The 18,196-nt window shown below is 36.2% G+C and overlaps 1 protein-coding gene across 3 annotated transcripts in view; it reads left to right on the top strand.

Moving 5' to 3' along the window:
• The window catches only part of SSBP2 (single stranded DNA binding protein 2), a 423,889-nt gene that overhangs the window by 388,076 nt on the left and 17,617 nt on the right, over positions 1-18,196 (top strand). For all 3 annotated transcript variants that reach the window (XM_069085038.1, XM_069085037.1, XM_069085039.1), the window contains 4 exons: positions 637-691; positions 4,121-4,191; positions 6,878-6,956; positions 15,600-15,628. In XM_069085038.1, coding sequence (XP_068941139.1) covers positions 637-691; positions 4,121-4,191; positions 6,878-6,956; positions 15,600-15,628 — 234 coding nt within the window. The remainder of the gene's footprint in view (positions 1-636; positions 692-4,120; positions 4,192-6,877; positions 6,957-15,599; positions 15,629-18,196) is intronic.

The following is an 18,196-nucleotide window of genomic DNA, read 5'->3' as shown; positions in this document are numbered from 1 at the left end:
TAATGTTAGACCTTCCACATCTTCACTTTATTAACACACAGTCTTGGAATTGTAACTGATTTCTAATTACAGAAGTAGGAACACGTCTATAAAGAGCTACACACATTGATGTTGATGATGCTTGGAGCAAGGAAGAAAATATTAGAATTTTTAAAAAATAATAGTCAAGAGGAGCGTATTTTATTTATGTTAAATCTCTTAATATTTTCATTTCCGTGCAGCCAATGAATTACTAGGAAAGAAAAGCATAAAAAAGTAAATGGCAAATTCATAAATAATTTTTATTATATAGATTTAAAAGGCCATATTAAATGATTTCCCTTTTTACTTCATTATGTGATATGGTTATGTCATTAATGATAGAATACTGTATGTGGAATTATAGATTCAGTGCTTTTAGAACGTTTAGCAAGAGTGTTGAAAATTCTCAAATATAATAAAACTAAATCATGTTTTGTATAATAGTAAAGTAAAATAGTGATATTTCACGGAAAATAGAGAAAATATTTCCCTCTGTTTTCAGTTCTATATTTTGCAAAGACAAACATAATCCTTATTCTTTGTTGCTGTTGTTACTATTATTATTATTAATGAGATACCTTTCTTTTCACTAAATATTTTCTGTAATTGTTTTAGGGTCCTCCAGGAGGTGGAGGGCCACCAGGAACTCCCATCATGCCTAGTCCAGCAGGTATTGGAATACAAATGACCATATGGTCATGTAATGAGTAGAATAAATTCATAATACTTAAATTAACTTGCTATTAAATAGTGATTTCATCTCATCCATTATAGAAGAATTGTATAGGTGGCAGTCAACTATTCCCGTTAGTTTCTGGTTTTATTTTAAGTAAGCACTAAGGAAATATTTGTTACTCAGGATTTGTAAGACCTTGAGCAATTAAGAGAAGCCACTCTGAGCCATGGTTTTCTGGTATGTAAAATGAGGAACTTGTACTATCTCTGAAGTGTCTTTCAGCTCTAAAAAAACATTAATATTTTACCTTTAAATATCTGTGTAAATGCATTAACCTATTATAGTTTATTTCTAATTTTCAATTTGTCTTTTAATAAGATATTTATTTTTAAGATGGCTAAACTATCAACATGGGGAAATAGTCTATATAGAATTTATAGAAAAATTTGTCTAATTTAAAGATTTGTTGAGTAAAAATAAAAGATTTAATCCAAATCTCCCAATTCATGAAATTGCCACAGAAAAGGAAGTGATGCTTTCATATTTCCTGCTGTTTGTGGACCCATATAACTGTATAACTATAAATGGGACTTCCCTCCCAAATTTTTCAGGCCTAGGGGTGCATGTAGGCCAGTGGTATAAGCCTTCTGGGTGCATATTAACTAATATATTAACTTTAAAAATCCACATATTATCTATGTTGCATTGTATTTTTATTTACTTTCTTAAACACTTCTCAATTACATTTTAATTTTATTCAATACTAAGGAGTTTTGCAGGCCACTTTCAGTCAGAGAGTTTGACCCTTTTGATGTAGATCACTCACCAGAAGGATTAGTTAGCCACTAAAGCCAAAGTTTATCAGAAAGGCTTTTTATTTTAATCTTTTCAACTAGAATACTTGTTAATGTTTTTTAAATTATAAATTAAATAAATAATATTTTAAATTACTATTACTTAGAAGCTTTTTATATAGGATTTTAAACCATTAAATTTATAAATTATCAGTTTATAGAAATATATAGAAAAGTTTGAAATAAAGTTGAAATAGTATGTTGTAAATGTTTATATTCATTATCATTTTTTAAAAATGCAAAGTTAATAATTAATAGTGAATGTGTACCTTGCTTTATGAACTCTTTGGAGCTATCGCAAAGGCAAAGCTTTTCCCATATCTCTACTCAGAACTTCCCCAAGGAGAATATTGTAAAGTTCAGTGGAGACAGAAAGACATAAATTAATCTTGTCCATGTCTTAGTTATTAGCCTTATTAAATGCCTTGGTTCAATTAATTTTCAGTCATGAGGTCCATATTGAGTGATAATATATTTTTATAAACAACATGGAAAAATAAAACCATGTGGCATATCCTAGGTAAAAACATGTCTAAGTATTTACACAGTCTTTCATTAGTTTGTAACGATGTGATACCTCATAGGAAAAGGGACAGGTACGACTGGTGTACAGGGACCTCCAAGGTGAGGAAATTCTCAGTCCCAATATAGGTTGGGTTATTTATATAACTCTTCAGTTCTTAGAGAGTTACCTAGAGCCCTGGACAGTGACTTGATTTGGTCAGTATATGTCAAAGGTGGGACTTAACGTCCAACTCTCCCAGGCTTCAAGGCTGACCAAAGGCTCTTCTCTCACTCTGCCTTCCACGTGTGGTGTACATTAACCTCTATTAACTATCATGTAGTAGCCCAGGTCACAGCATGTACTAATCAATAAACTGTCCAGTTAGTTAGGACCTTCGAGGTTACTGATCTGTGCCCCCAGATTCACTCTCCCAAATTCTCTCCTTTCATCCTTGGTCAGAGGAAAGTTAATTACTCTCTAGATATCAGATGAATTACCCACTTTGCAATGGCATTTCCAGGGTAGATGCCCAGAATCCCTGGTTAATCATACTGACCTTATTCCTCTCCCTCTGATATTGCCTTGGTTACACTCACAAGTGGTGAATGAGTGAAAAAGAAATTCTGTCCCTCTTCATTTCACCTCATAGAAACTTGGAATGTGTGTTGATTTCTTCCCCTCTACATCTACCTCCATTTTCCCTTCAATCCTACCCAAAGACCAAGGCTGTTAAATTTTACAAAGGTCTTTTTGATATTTCTTTTAAGCAATCCAGTGTTTTGCTTTTAAAAAGAATTTTATCTAATAGATAAAGATTTTCCATAACCAATTAAAAGCTAACTTGTGGTGTGCATTTTAGATATTTTGGGGGCATAGTGCGCAGATACAAAAGTAAAATTCAGATCCTCAGACAACAAACACAACTGCATGACTATGTCCAAAGAAGTCACAAGTCTGCTGCAGGGAAGGTGAAGGACCTTTATGTGTCCTCACATCTTGTATTCATTGTTAGTAAGAAGGAAACAGAAGTTTTCTCATACCTTCCAGTCACAATGGTGGGCAAAGAAGTGGGACCATAGGTTCCAGGTTAAGAGTCCTCAGACAACTGGTGACAGCTATTGCTATGATGCTATATGATTTCTGTCTTCAATACTGTGAACCAATTTACATATAATTAATGAATCTCTGGGCACAGTAAATCCATTAATATAGGGTAATATTACATAGTTAATGGTTGTTCTTAGAAGAAAAAAATGCAAAATTTCTGCACCTTATTCACAGAAATAACTTTGAATTTACATACATCTAGAGAATTAATTGTCATTAAATATAAGTGTTTTAAAAGTGATGCCACTACTATAATGTAAGGTATATTATTGTACTTTTTACTTACATGCATAGACTCAACACATTTTTTAATTACTATGTATGTGGGATCAAGTGTATGAAAAAAGTATCACAGCAGCTGTTTTGGAAGAAGGTATCTACACTTCAGTCAGGTGATTTGTTTATATTCAGACTGTATGGGCTCCTTCTTGTCTTTCTCTTGGAACTAAGCCAGAGGATTCCTCTAGCTCTTGCTAATTATTTGAATAAATTGAAAGAAAAAAAGGAATATTCTTAGAGCCTGAGGGGAAATGAGAGACTCAATAGAACCACTCTTTCTTTAGGAGATTTGGGCTATATCTGCATATAGTCAATGAAGTGGAGAATTAAGGCAAGTATCTAGTTAATTCAATGAGAACAAATGATTTTACCCCAATTTTATAGACTTCTCAAGTAGTAGTTGTTTTTTTTAACAGCATCATGCAAGTAATTGTCTCACTTCTCCATGTCACAGCCTGTTTATAGGCTTTTAATCATCATGGGATTGAATTCTCGAATCAACTGAAAAATGATGACTGGCACCTATTTGTTAATAAGCCTTACTACTGCCTGTTTTAGATGATGCAGCTAAAAACATGTCTAAACATTTACACAGTCTTTCACTAGTTTTTCACTATGTAACACCTCATGTGTCTTGACAATAAGGAAGGATATTAACGAGCTAATATTTTGTTTCAGATTCTACCAATTCTGGCGACAACATGTATACTCTAATGAATGCAGTACCTCCTGGACCCAACAGACCTAATGTAAATATGAGTCCATTGTTAGTTTTCTTGAGTGTACACCAAGCCTTTCAGATTTGCAGAATTAGTTCTTTTGGACATTTTTGAAGATTCTAGGCAGTCTAGACAAAGCTACCAGAAAAAAATGAAATTTTCTTCAAATTCTCTTAAGTTGGACAAATAGGATTGTGAAATTCCAGGAATTCTGTCCTGTTGGCACATTGAATAGACAAAAGAAATTTTATAGAGGTTGTATTTGAATGTAATTTGGAATAAAATAAGTTATTAATGATCTCTGACTTACTAATTATATTATGGAAGAATTAGAAATTCTGGGTAAATTGAAATAATTTATTTAATCAATTTTATACTTCTTGTTTTCTTCATTTAACGGTGACTTGTTTTTTCCCCTTCCACACTGAAAAGTTTTTTTTTTTATTAGCTGGGTTTTTCTGACATGTTATGAACTAGGATAACAATATTTGCCATAAGATTAGGAAATCTAGGCCGTATTTGCTAAAATAACCTAGTACTAAAGCAGTGATCCCAGTTTGAGAAGATATTTTGTGTAAAATCAGAACCCATGGCTTGTCCACTAATAAGCTTGAGTCTGACAATATTGAAACTCCAAGCTATGTTCAAATTCTGATTTTAAAATGTGTATATGCAAAAGGAAAATATGCCATTAAAACAAGTCCTTTAAAGGGCTGCCTTCACCTGACTGGTCTCTGTCATCACCAATAATTCTAGGAATTGAGAACCAGGAAGTAGAAGCTGGGGCCAAAAGAGGAGTCCCAGCTCTGTCACCTGCTAATTTTGTGATCTTGGATAAATCACTTTGCCATTCTTAACCTCAGTTTCCTCATCTGTAAAATGGGGATAATAATATTGTCACTAGCTATCTTTGAGGGCTATTATGCGGATCAAAAGAGATTACTTGATCTCATTGAACAAACACTTATAATTGTAAGCTTAACAGGTACCAGATTTTAAAAAACTTTTTTTTCTTGAACTTTAGAGCAAGAGTGTGAGGTAAAATGTGTAAATGAAAGCAGATCATGGATGCAGCACTTCATAAACTTTAAATAAAGCACTATTTAAGTGCCAGCTATGATCCTATGTTTATAATAATTGTAAATAACTGTAATATAAAATATATATAATAATATATATGTAATATAAATAACTGGGAAACTGAAACTGTAAAATATTGCTATGCCCATGGTTGTACATAGGGAATTGGAAGTATCAGCTCTGATGTTGGCACAGTGCTTAGAAAGAACCCTTGTTGACACAAGTCAACCAAATCTTTCAGTCCTACATTCTGTTCCCTTGTTATGGTGATGCAGCTTTTTATAAATTTTATTCCATTTAGCATGAAAATAAAATCCTTAAAGGATTTTTAGAAGCTGAGAATTTGGGAATATCCAACCATTTGTTATTCTAGACTTACTTTCATATAAAGGCACGTGCCCATGGGAAGAAATCTTCCAAACATGAAAATTTTCTCCATTCAATGACTAAGACTCACATACTTTTTTTCATTCCATCTCTCAGATCTGTGTGATACATTTCTAATCTGATTATGCTATCAGCCAGCAATGGGAGGAGAGATTAGGGAAATGAACAGGCCTTTCTTGATCTTCCCAGCTGACAGTGCTTCCTCCCTGAGTGACCCTGATTTATTTGTATATATTTTATGATTGTTTATTTTTATATTATGATAATAATAGTCTACTTTAAGGTTTACAGAGTGCTTTACAAATATTATCTCATCCTTAACCAGATAATGGCAAGGCATCATTTATAGTCTCAGTTATTTACAATAATAATAAATTACAAGATCATAGCTGGCACTTAGCAAGTTCTTTATTTAAAGATGGTAGTGTTCGTCCCATGATGTCATCTGATCCTCACAATAGCCCTGCAAGATAGCTAGTACAGGGGGTGGCTAGGTGGTGCAGTGAGTAGAGCACCAGCCCTGGAGTCAGGAGGACCTGAGTTCAAATCTGGCCTCAGACACTTGACACTTACTAGTTGTGTGACCTTGGGCAAGTCAACCCCAATTGCCCTGCCTCCCCCCTCCAAAAAGCAAAAAATTAAAAAAAAAAAAACATTTTTTTAAGGTAGTACAAGTATTGTTTGTTCATAAAAATGAGATTAGACTTGGGAGATCAATGCTCTTATTATTCCCATTTTACAAACAAGGAAATTGGGTCACAGAGAGTAAGTGACTTGCCCCATGTCAAGTCCAGCACTCTGTGCACTGTGCCACCTTGCTGCCATGAATACGTGTTCTTAGGTGTGCGTGTTATGTATTGGCAGTTGACTCCTTGGTGACTTCATTTATGTTTTCATATCCCCAGCACCCAACCCAGTGCCTGACATATAGTGGGTATTAATACATGCTTATCAATTGACTGATCAATAACTACGTGTGCAAAATACTGTAGCAGTTGCAAAGTTATACAATATAGTTCTTGTGCTGAAGTGACTGGCAGTCTAACGAAGAATGACAGAGCTGAAACTCAAGGTGGAAAAACATTGGGAGAAAGCATTATAAATGATCATTTCTAAGTGACAGTCGTGTATGTGCTCCCCATCAGAGCTGTTCATTAGCAGATATTTGATTATTGAGGACTGAAGTTGTGCCCAGACTTTAACTCAAGCTTTTAAATTTATGATCTCTCATTTTCATTTTTTAAAATAGTTTCCAATGGGCCCAGGGTCAGATGGTCCAATGGGTGGATTAGGAGGAATGGAGTCCCATCACATGAATGGATCTTTAGGTAAGGAAGTTAAATCGAATATTTAATGTTGTGGCAGTTCTTGATGCAAGGTGTTAACATGTTCTAAATCATGGTGTCTGAGTATTGTTGGGATCTGAAAATATGACATGATTTAGGTGCTCAAATCCAACTACAGACTCAGTTGTTTAGTTTCATCTATTAAAATGTGTCGAATATTAAGTTAGTGGTCATAGAGAACATTGGTTAAATACCAACGGCATAACTTTTTTTAATAACTAATATCAAAAGTGACTGTTTTATCTCCTACGAGAAGGCCAATAAAAGCTCAATACTTTTTTGTGTTGAGTTCTTCTACTCTCTTCTATTCTGAAAAGTCCCATGACTTGTGTGTACTTCAGTTTCTTTACACAGAAAGCAAAGAAGTTAATTATCATTTTGCCTCTTTTTTTCAGGCTACTCTGAAAATTAAAATATATAATACTCTCTCCATGTAATTTCCTTAAATAAATCAACTGTGAATTTGTGCCTATAAACTTTGTAATTGGAGAATAAGTTTTTTAAACTCTTAAAAGCCAAGCAGTACAGGTTGTGTTACCCTAAGGAACAAATCAGTGTATTTATTTATTATCTTATATAATATCATGTTGCTGCATGTGTCAGCAACTTTTTTTTTACAATCTTTTAAATCCTGTTATCCAGCATTCTCTTCTGTGCCTCCCAAGTACAGTGGCCAGAGATGTTTCTAATGATGATCTTGAAGCAATGCAAGAACCTGCCCTACCTCCTGAATCATGAAATCCCACATCAGAGAAAGATTAAGTCCCATTCAGAGCAGTCTGAACACTCAGTTCTTTTGATTCTGTTCAGATTTTTGGGAACATATTTGTTAATACAGGGTGCATTAAGTAGCAGGCCTCCCGTCCATTGAGAGCATCCTCTAAGGAGGATCTGTGGAAGGCCGATGGACAGGAGGCACACAGGCCAAGAAGACAGGGATGGGCTGTGATCTGTCGCAGGGGATGGAGGGACTTACATGGCTGAGATACAAGACAGACAGAAGTATTGAAGGACTGAGCATATTCTGCTTATCAGAACACATGAGGAAACAGACCAGCACTCCATATCTATTTACTGACCACCTGATATGACAGGGTCATTCATTGAGAGGGAGGAGGAAACCTAAAGATCGGTTAGTCCAAACCCCTCATTTTATGGAAACCCTAAATGACACTAAATGACTTGGCTAAGGTGACACAGGTAGTTAGTGACAGAGCCAATACTGGAACCCAGGTGCTTTGTCTGCAATACTTTTTTCTGCCAAATCATTTGGTGCTGAAATGAGGAATTTTTATTGAGCTTCATGCTTTTCAGGGGGCAGCCAGGTGGTGAGTCAGAAAAACTCATCTTCTTAAGTTCCATTCTGGCCTCAGACATTTACCAGTTGTGTGACCCTGGGCAAGTCACTTAACTCTGTCTGCCTCAGTTTCCTCATCTGTAAAAATGAGCTGGAGAAGGAAATAGCAAACCACTCCACTATCTTTGCCAAAAAACAAACAAACAAATTGGGTCATGGAGAGCCAGGCACAACTGGAAAACCACTTAACGACAACATGATTTACAGTTGTTCTTATGACATAAGAGAGATAGTGGAGAGCAGAGAAAAATAGAATGGAGAAAAATCCCAGAAGTACAGTAAGATAAAGAGGAAAAATGGTTTATTGACCCAGTGGATAAAGCATTGACTTGGGGACAAGAAAGACTTGTATTCAGATGCTCCCTCTGACTTCTTTTAACTGAATGACTGTGGACAAGTCATTTATCTTCTCAGAATATTTCCCCATCTCTAAAGTGGGGATAATGATACTTATGCCACAGTTCTTTTGAAACTCACATTAGATAATGTATTTAAAATACTTTGTAAACTTTAAAGCATTACACTGTGTTGGTTATTATTACTACAGTGAAATTTATTAAATTACACTGGATGAGATCACATACAAACAGTTGCAGTCGGCACCGAGGGAAGAAATCCCCACATGAATAAGATCATTGAATCCATTGAAGTATTTAGGAAATGCTTTTAAGGCAGCCAGTGAATTCACAGCCTTCATATGATTATATTCTACCTGATATATGACCTAGCTGTAGGTAAAAGCACCTTAAATAAATGTACTATTTTCACCTTAGCTTAAGGTTAGAAGTATTTTATGGTGTTTACAAACCTGATATCTATTTCTGTGGCTATCTGGTCATCGTGCCTTTGCCTAGCATGTGGAAGAAAAGGTCTTGGAACTTTTACCTATACATATAAATATAGATGGAGAAATACTGTTTAAACTTTCAGTAGTGCTTCTTTAAATGTAAAAGTGTGGTCTTTTTAATATGTGGTCTAGTAACCTATGAAATCCTAGGAGTAGACTCAAAATGTAGGAATCTAAGGATTTTTCATGATGAATATATCACATTTAGCTACACAAAAGAAAGAAAAAAATCCCACTTTAGGAGCTATGTGAATAGAATTTTTAAATCCTATCGTTTCTCAAGAGATATTGATGTCCACATGCCAACTGAAATACACCAGGAACTACATCTTTCTGTCATATTCCACAGATCATCCTGTCACAATCAGAATCAGCCATGCAGTTTTTAAAGAGAAAATATTTCCTGGAGTTTTAGCATACTTTAGGAAATGAAAGCTCCTAAGCATACATATGTCAGCACTTTTTACAGGTTTTTTTTTTTAAAGAGACTGTAAGAAAAACAAGACCCCAGAGAAAAGTAAGTAGAATCAGAACTATTTACACAACGATGAATGACAGCAATGTTAAAAAAAAACACAAAAGACTACAGAACTCTGATCAATGGAATTGGCAGGTAATGACTTCAGAGAAGCCTCCCACCTCTCTGCAGACAGGTAGCAGAGTTTAGGTGCAGAATAAATAATTGATTCAATCCTCTATGTTGCTTATGTGAGAGAGGACTGCCAGAAAAATCTCTTTGTGGACCACATTCACACAGTAGCAAATAGTCATTTTTCAGTCCTACCTGACTCTTCAGGACCCCATTTAGGGTTTTCTTGGCAAAGATACTGGAGTAGTATGCCATTTCCTCCTCCAGTTCATTTGGCAGATGAGGAAACTGAGGCAAACAGGGCTAAGTGATTTGTCCAGGGTCATACAGCCAGGAAGTGTGTGAAGACAGATTGGAACTCAGGAAGATGAGTCTTCCTGACTCCAGGCCCAGCACTCTATCCAATGTGCCACCCAGCTGCCCCTATAACAGCAAATTTGAAAAGTGTAAGGATTGTTAAAACTTGGGTCATCTCAATATCTGTAGGAAAAGTGTTCTGATTTCATATTCAATCAGTCAACAAGCATTTATTAAGCACCAAGCATTGTGCTAAGTGCCAGAGACACAAAACAAGACAAAAATGGTTATTTCCCCCAAGAAACTTCCCCTCCAATGGAGGAGATGAGCATGCAGGACGTACAGAGTGGCTGGAAGGTCATACTAAAAGGGGAGGCTTCCTGCAGAAGCTGGGATTTGTGCTAAGTCTTGGCAGAAACCAATGAAGCTAAAAAGTGAAAGCAAAGATGAAAATCAGGCTGGGTGTAGGAGACAGCAAATTTGGAGTTGGGGTGGAATGCAAGGGTTAGGAAGCCCACTGAGGCTGGGTGATAGATTGTATGGGCTAGAGAAATGTTTCAGAAAACAGAAGCAATATGATGGCCAAATTTGGAAGAGTTTAAAAAACCAAACATGGGTCTTTTCTGTTTGATCCTAGAATGCAAGAGGAGGCCCTTGGGGGTTACATAATAAGGAGTGGGAAATAGCTATAACTGTGTTCAAGGAAATCCCTTAGACAGCTGAGTGGAAGAACTGGAGAGGGGAGAGGCTTAAATCAGGGGACTAATTATAAACCTATTGCAAGAATCCTGCAAATGGTGAAGGGGCTGTACATGAGAGATGTGCGGATAGAAACAATAAGACTTAGACACAGATTTGGTATGTTGCACAGATGAGGGGTTGAGGATGCCACTGGAGTGGTAATAACTGGGAGATTAGGGCATGCCTTCAACACTAACAGGAAAATTAGGAAGAAGTCTGGGTTTGGAGGCAAAGAAAATGAGTTTTGTTTTGGACATGTTGAGTCTGAGATGCACTTTAAGATGTCCACAAGGCTCAACACTGTGACTCTGGAGAGAAACTGGAGCCGGATAAAGAGATCTAGGAAACATCTGTAGAGAGATGGTGACTGAATCCATGAAAGGTGAGGAGATGGCCAAGTGAGAGAGGATAGAGGGAAAAAAGAGGAGGCCCATGATAGGACCTTGGATAACTAACTACAGTTCGTGAAGAATCAACAAAGTAGGCCAAGGAGCAGTCACATAGGCAGGAGAGAGCAAGTGTCAGTAAAAGCCAGATGTCAGATGCTGCAAAGAGATTCAGAAGGATGAGAATTCATGATAAGCCATGGGCTTTGACAATTAAATCATTGGTCAGTTTGTTAGAGGACAGTTTCACTTGAAAGAAGAGGCTGGAAGCCAGATTGCAGAGGGTTACAAAAAGAATCAGAGGAGAAACAGAGACTGAGGGTGGAGGGCCTTCTCGAGGAGCAGAGATACAGGATTATAAATAGCAGGGATGGTCACATGAGGTGAGAGTTTTTAAAGATGGAATCAATGTGGAGTTTTATTCTTTTGGTTTTGGTGATGACTATGATTCATTCCTATCAGATATACCTTCAATTAAATTTTCTCTTTCTTTAAGGCCTTCCTAAATTGGGAGAGTGACATGTTTCTTCCAGTAACCAGGAGCTGTGCAAAGAATTATATAGAATACTTAAAACAACCATTTGGGGGGCAACTCTCCAGACATTTTAACACAACCCTAAATGGCGCTGTTTCTATCAAGACTAATCATAGCTTGTCACTTTCCTACTTACCTACCAAACTCATAGAGTGGGGAGAAAAAAGCATTTATTAAAGGTAAAAACTAAGACTGTGGAAATATGGTGGCTAAAGCTGTGGTGATCCAGCAATGAGTTTAGCTAGGATGGGAGACCCTAATTGCATCCAGTGTGGCAGCTACAAGGGATCCCAGAATGATCTGCAGATAAGAAAACTGAGATTCAGGTCCATTGATTTGATTAGCTCATAGTCACACAAATCCAGCCATCCTTTCCTTTCTGCATATTTCTTTTCTCATGAAATGAGTTAATTTTCTTGTTTATAAAATACCACACTGCCTTGTAAAAAAAAAAAAAGCAATGGATCGATAAATGTTTATTGTCCTGAATTCATTTAATTGAATGAAAGGCTTTGGGGTTACTTGTTTACTGGATCAGAGTTACAGAAATTAACTGCAGCCTGGTTCCACATGGCACCCCTTCTGTACATATAAAACCTCTAAACCTGTCATTCTGCACAAAGTTCATGAATTACCTGCTGACAGAGAGGTGATGAATTTAAAATGTGGAAGGAGACATACATTTTTGGACATGGCTAATGTGGGGATTTTTTTTATAGCTTTTTAAATTTAAAAAAAAATTAAGGGGAGGGAGGGTAATGGAAAGGATAAAAGAAAAAATATTTGTTGCTTGAAAAATAAAAAAAAAATTAAAAACAATGCTAAAGTTGCAAGGGCTGGAAAACATTTAAGAAACAGAAATTAAGGGAAGAGGGTAAATCAGTTGACAGACTGTTTCTCTGTGGTAAGCAAATAGTGTGATAAACAGCCATAGATCCAGATCCCCCCTCCCCCCTTGCAGTTGTGGGACAACACTGTTCAGAGCTCTGAGAATGTGTTGACATCATAACAAAGGAAGCAAGGTGGGGTGGGGGAGGGGTGAACAACTAATGTCTGATGTAAGTTCAAGTCCTACCTCTGATTTATCTGTGTGACCATGAGCAAATCACTTAACCTGTCTAGATCTCAGTGTCTTCATTCATAAAATATAATAGGATAATACCTATAGTATCTACTTAACAGAGTTGTTTTGAGACTGAGGCAAGATTATATAAGTCAAGTGCTTTGTAAATTTTAAAACACTGGCTACATGCCAGTCATTGGTATTAGCAATATAATAGAACTTAGGGCAGCTAGCTGGCACAGTGGATAGAGCATTGGACCTAGAGTCAGGAAGACTCATCTTCCTGAATTCAAATCTGACCTCACACACTTACTGGCTGTGTGCCCCTGGGTAAGTCACTTAGCCCTGTTTGGCTCAGTTTCCTTATCTATAAAAATGAGCTGGAGAAGGAAATGACAAATTACTCCAGTATCTTTGCCAAGAACAACCCAATTGGGGTCATGAAGAATTAGACGTGACTGAAAACAGTTGAACAGAATGTAGAGGCGGAGCTACCTTCTTTTGTTTGACCAATCCTATAATTTGCCACCAACAACCAGACATAAAGAATTTTGACACAATCAGTTTTATGCCATGAAAACTCAAAACTTAAACCTCAGGTTCCTTTTCTGTCTCAAAATCCTAGATAGGGCTTTGGGAAGGGAAAGGGAAACTATATTATTTACAGTGCATTGATAGTTGCAAATGCCTTTGTGTTTTTTAAGGATACACGGCTACTGATTTGCCTGGATTTCAAAATATTTATAGAAAGCCTGTTTTCCAGAATTTGATTTACATCTGGATAGGCAACCCAATAGTCCTTAGACAGATAGTCCTTAGACATAGTCCTTAGACAGATATTTGGGATGAAAAATGAACTGGACTCATAAGTGAGTAGGAAGAGTAAAGGAAAGCTGTATTGCTATTGAGAATTCTATGGAGTGCTTTTGATGAACCCAACTTCCCCTCAAAGTCCCATCTTATAAATTCAAGAGTTTTCTGGTGATGCTTTACAGCTTCCAGCCATGAAATACTACAGGCTACAGGGAATTTAAGTTATGGGTCATCAAAAGGTCAATAGAGAGGCACACTGTATATGTGAGTATCCTGCAAGCTATTATGGCATGTCATGCAGGGTAGGTGGGCATGTAGAGAGGGACTCTGGTTAATTGCTATCCCTCATGCCTCTAATGGTATCCTCTCAATGTCTAGAGATGTAAGTCAGCATCCCCCCTACACACACACACACACACACACACACACATGCACACACATACACACATGCACACACACACATATACACGTTTCATGAAGGGCCTCTGAAGGATTTAAGGGAAGACATAAACAAGAGTCACTCAATAAAACCACAATTCGTTTGAGGTCTCCATCGTTGGTACCAGTACCCACAGTGATAAATGAAATCACACACCCATGGAAGTATCAAAGATCACTTTGTCATGTTCCCTTTATTAAAAAGTGCTGCATTTTCTTACTACATCACTTTGCTTTTGATTAATAAAGTATTGTGTATGATAGCTACAAACATGTTCTTAGTTATAGTGTTCATTAGACTAGAAATAATTTGCTGAAACTTCATATATGTTTGGTAGATGGATGATTTCAGATGGCTAGCTAGAATCAATATACTTTCAATAATACATATTCTCGCTCAGAAAGAATTTATTATTCCTGTTTATTTCTGCTTTTAAAATAAGCCATAATATTATTAAAATGTATTGTTAGAATGATTATGCAAAAAATTACTAGTGTTTTATTTTAAATTATAATTCATCTTATGCTATAGGGGCCAGTGCTCTGCAGTAATGGCTTATGTAGAAACCCATACTCCCTCTGTACAGAAAAGGGAATGAATTGTTATTTTTCATTTCTTTCATGTATCTTCATAAGAACAAACTATCTTAGTTCTTTTGAAAATAGAATTTTGAAAGACCAACCATAACTATGAAGTAATTCAGTGAAGCTCTTATGTAGGTATAGAAGGTTTAATATGGAAGTTTTTGTTTTGATTACTATGGGAAAATATTGGTCATGGTCTTGTTGGTCATGTCTGGCTTCTGGTTTCCGAAGTTCTATAGGATTTTACTTAAAAAAAAAAAAAGTTCTAGCAGACTGATCTTGTAGTAAAAACCAGGTTCAAGTTCTGGGGCCAGGGCATCTTGGGCAAGTGACTCAAGCTCTAGGTGCCACTTAGCAGCTGTCTTAACCTGTAAAGTTGCAAAAGAGTGTCTAGTCTGCCTCAGTGAAGTGAGATTCTGTACTAGATGGTTTCTGTACCAGTAAAATCATAGATCCAGACTAGTAAAATAAAACAAAACAAAAAGATCTGTCTGGGGATAGAGACTTGGTCTGAAAATCAGACCAAGTGAAGGCATATTTGTTCCATGAAGAGGTCTGCTTCTGCCAGAGTCTTATTCATGAACACTGATAAGGATTTCGCTCTGGGGTTTGTTTTTTGTTTTGGGTTTTGTTTGTTTTGTTGTTGTTGTTGTTATTTGTTTTTGTTTTCCAAGGGTGGAAATTTCTCATGAATTTGCTACCATACACCAGGAGTGACTCCTATCTACAAATTAGGGAGGGGGAGATTTTTTATTTTAGATTCACAGTAGAGGATAAGTAATTGAGATGTGTACATTAAAATATATATATATGAGGCTCAGAATACTAAAATTTGCAAAGTAAATCTTAGTTGAATTACTTCAATACTAATGAGAGATTTTTTGTTTTTGTTTTGTATGTGTATATGTACGTGCCTGTGTGTGTGTGTGTGTGTGTGTGTGTGTGTGTGTGTGTGTGTTATTTTTTTCTTTCAGGCTCAGGAGATATGGACAGTATTTCCAAAGTGAGTATGTTGTATATTTTTTTTGTTAATTTTATCTTAAGAGCTTTATTCTTGACCATGATAGCTTGGTGTTTAAAACCAGTTGGAAATGGTAAAATGGTTCTTTTGACTACCCCTGAATATGCCAGTGGTTATTAACAGAGCCTACCTGATGTGATTAATTCAAGTCCACATCATAAATGCTTTAGCCATATTATATTGTTACTTTATTTAAAAAATGAATACCACTGAGAAAATAACATTTTGAAAAGGCAATCACGTTTAGTCAAATATGAGAAAAGAGGTAAATTTGAGGAAATTGTGTATTATATTCCATAAATATATTAGGCAATCCTGATTATTTAGTGATTATTCTTATTTCCCTGAAATGGAAAAAAAAATCCAAAGGGCTTTTATATTAAAACAAGGAGAAAATTAGATATTGCAATAGCGTGTTATCTTTTTGTCCTCAGTGGTTTAGGAATCCAAAAATAAGTTTTTACTTATATGTACATTTTATTTCTAAAGAATACCTCGCTACTTTGGGATTTATTATAAACGCAAAAGAAAATTCCATTGTTGTCAGAAGTATAGTGTAGCCAGGCATGGTGGCACATGCCTAAAATCCCAGCTTCTAGGGAGATTGAAGGAGGCTGATGGATTGCTTGTGTTTGAGAGTTCTGAACTGCAGTGCAGTAAGCTGATCATTTGTTTGTACTAAATTTGGCACATATGGTGAATCATTGAGAGCAGGAGTCCACAAGGCTACCTGAAGAGGGATGGGGACTAGTCCAGGTCAGAAATGGAACAGATCAGAGCTTCCCTGCTGGTCATCAGTGAGATCAGGCCCATGAATGGCTGCTTAACTTTCAGCCTGGAAGAGATAGGGAGACCTAGTCTCCAAAAAACAAAACAAAATAAACAAAAATCACAAACCAAACCAAACCAACCAACCAACAAAAACCAGAATAATAGTATAATGTAGGTATGACTGATAGGAACTATATATTCACTACCATTGAAACGAGTGCATTAGACAATTGCTTTTCATCTAGAGGTTATAGAAATTCATTAAAAAAAATGTTTCATTTCCTTTGTTTATACTATTGTAAAACTGCATGACCTCCCCAGAAGTTGAAAATAAGACTGTATGAGAAAATACTCTTTTAAATTAAGACCTCAAGTCAGATGTTTAATTTGGAATTATGAGAGCATGTCTACCTTGCTTTATTTTGCATAGCAACAACACATTTGGCAAACAGCCAGGACACCTGTATTTAGGGGCGACCAAGAAGGCTTAAGCTCAAGTTTAAAATCATGTCTGTCCTTTGCATAAACATTTGTAAAATGTTTATAACTGAAACTAGGATACCCAAGTGACAGAAATGATCTGGCAACAGGACCTTCAGAAAGGCTGGCTTTTCCAAATTAGGACAATATATGTAATTCCATTCATCTTTTTTCTCTGTGGGCCAGGGGGAAACCGGAGCTAGAAGATAATCATTTCATTGAGCAGCCCAGTTATTTCAATCTGGTTCCAATCTCTTCATCAACACCCTTTCTTCCTCCTCCCACCCCCACTCAGGAGAAAACATGTGCACATGCCATGTACTCCTCTTTGTCTTGATTTGTTGTTTTACCACTCACTTCTAGTTAGTTCTAATGCAAGCAATCTTTTAAAAATTGTTTACACATGTTTTCATTGATCCCCATCTGCCTTCTTTATCCTTCCCCTTATAAGCCCAGTTATATCAGAAACCTTGCTTTTCTTCTTCCTTTGTTTTTTCTATCACTTTCTCTCTTTCCCTTTCATTCTTCTTTCCTTCTCTTTCCTTTTTTTTTTCCCCTATCCCATTTGGAATCCAAAAATAACCTCAATCATGGTGAATAAGCATAAAAGTAGCTCTAGAAGTATATCTTTCCCAAGGGAAATGAAAACCACAAGTTTTGAAACTAGATCTCATAAAAAAGGAGCCCCATCAACCCTCAAGCCCCTGAAAGTATCCCCGACTCACTCAGAATCTCCACAAAAGCCTCCATCAACTTCTTCACTCCAGCAAAATAACCTTTTTTTCCCTACAATCCCATTCACTAGTCTAATGTCTTCCCCACACTTTACCCTATGTTTCTAACAGTCTTCCACCTGACAATCCAGCCATTCACTAAACATTTATTGACACTTCCCACTGTTTACTGAGCTACTCTTGGGTTTATCAGCCGTATATATGATGGTGGTTTTTAGTTCACAAATGGAACAAAGTGGGGGTGGGGGAAGAGAAAGAGAAAATTTCCCCCTTTTTTTCCTCAAGCTTTAGCATTCAAGAGAAATAAAAGCTTTCCAGCTTAGGTTTATTATTTTTGTCTTATTTAATTATCAGTGTTAAAAGAATATTTTTTCTACTTTTTTTTCATTACAAATCTACAATATTATAGCTATACAATGGATTAAGCAGACTTCTTTGAGCCTGACAGAGAACACACACACCTATAGTAACATATACACAGGGAACTTACAAGCACATTCTTACAATGAAGACATGTATTCATATTAATATAACATTTTCTGTGCAAAAAAATGTGTTTGAAAAA

This window comes from Petaurus breviceps, unplaced genomic scaffold (assembly GCF_028583685.1).
Source record: "Petaurus breviceps papuanus isolate PSGF00001 unplaced genomic scaffold, PetGlider_PUasm1.0 175, whole genome shotgun sequence".
Taxonomy (NCBI): Eukaryota; Metazoa; Chordata; class Mammalia; order Diprotodontia; family Petauridae; genus Petaurus; species Petaurus breviceps.
Note: the sequence above shows the minus strand (reverse complement) of the source record. Positions and strands in the feature narration are given on the sequence as shown.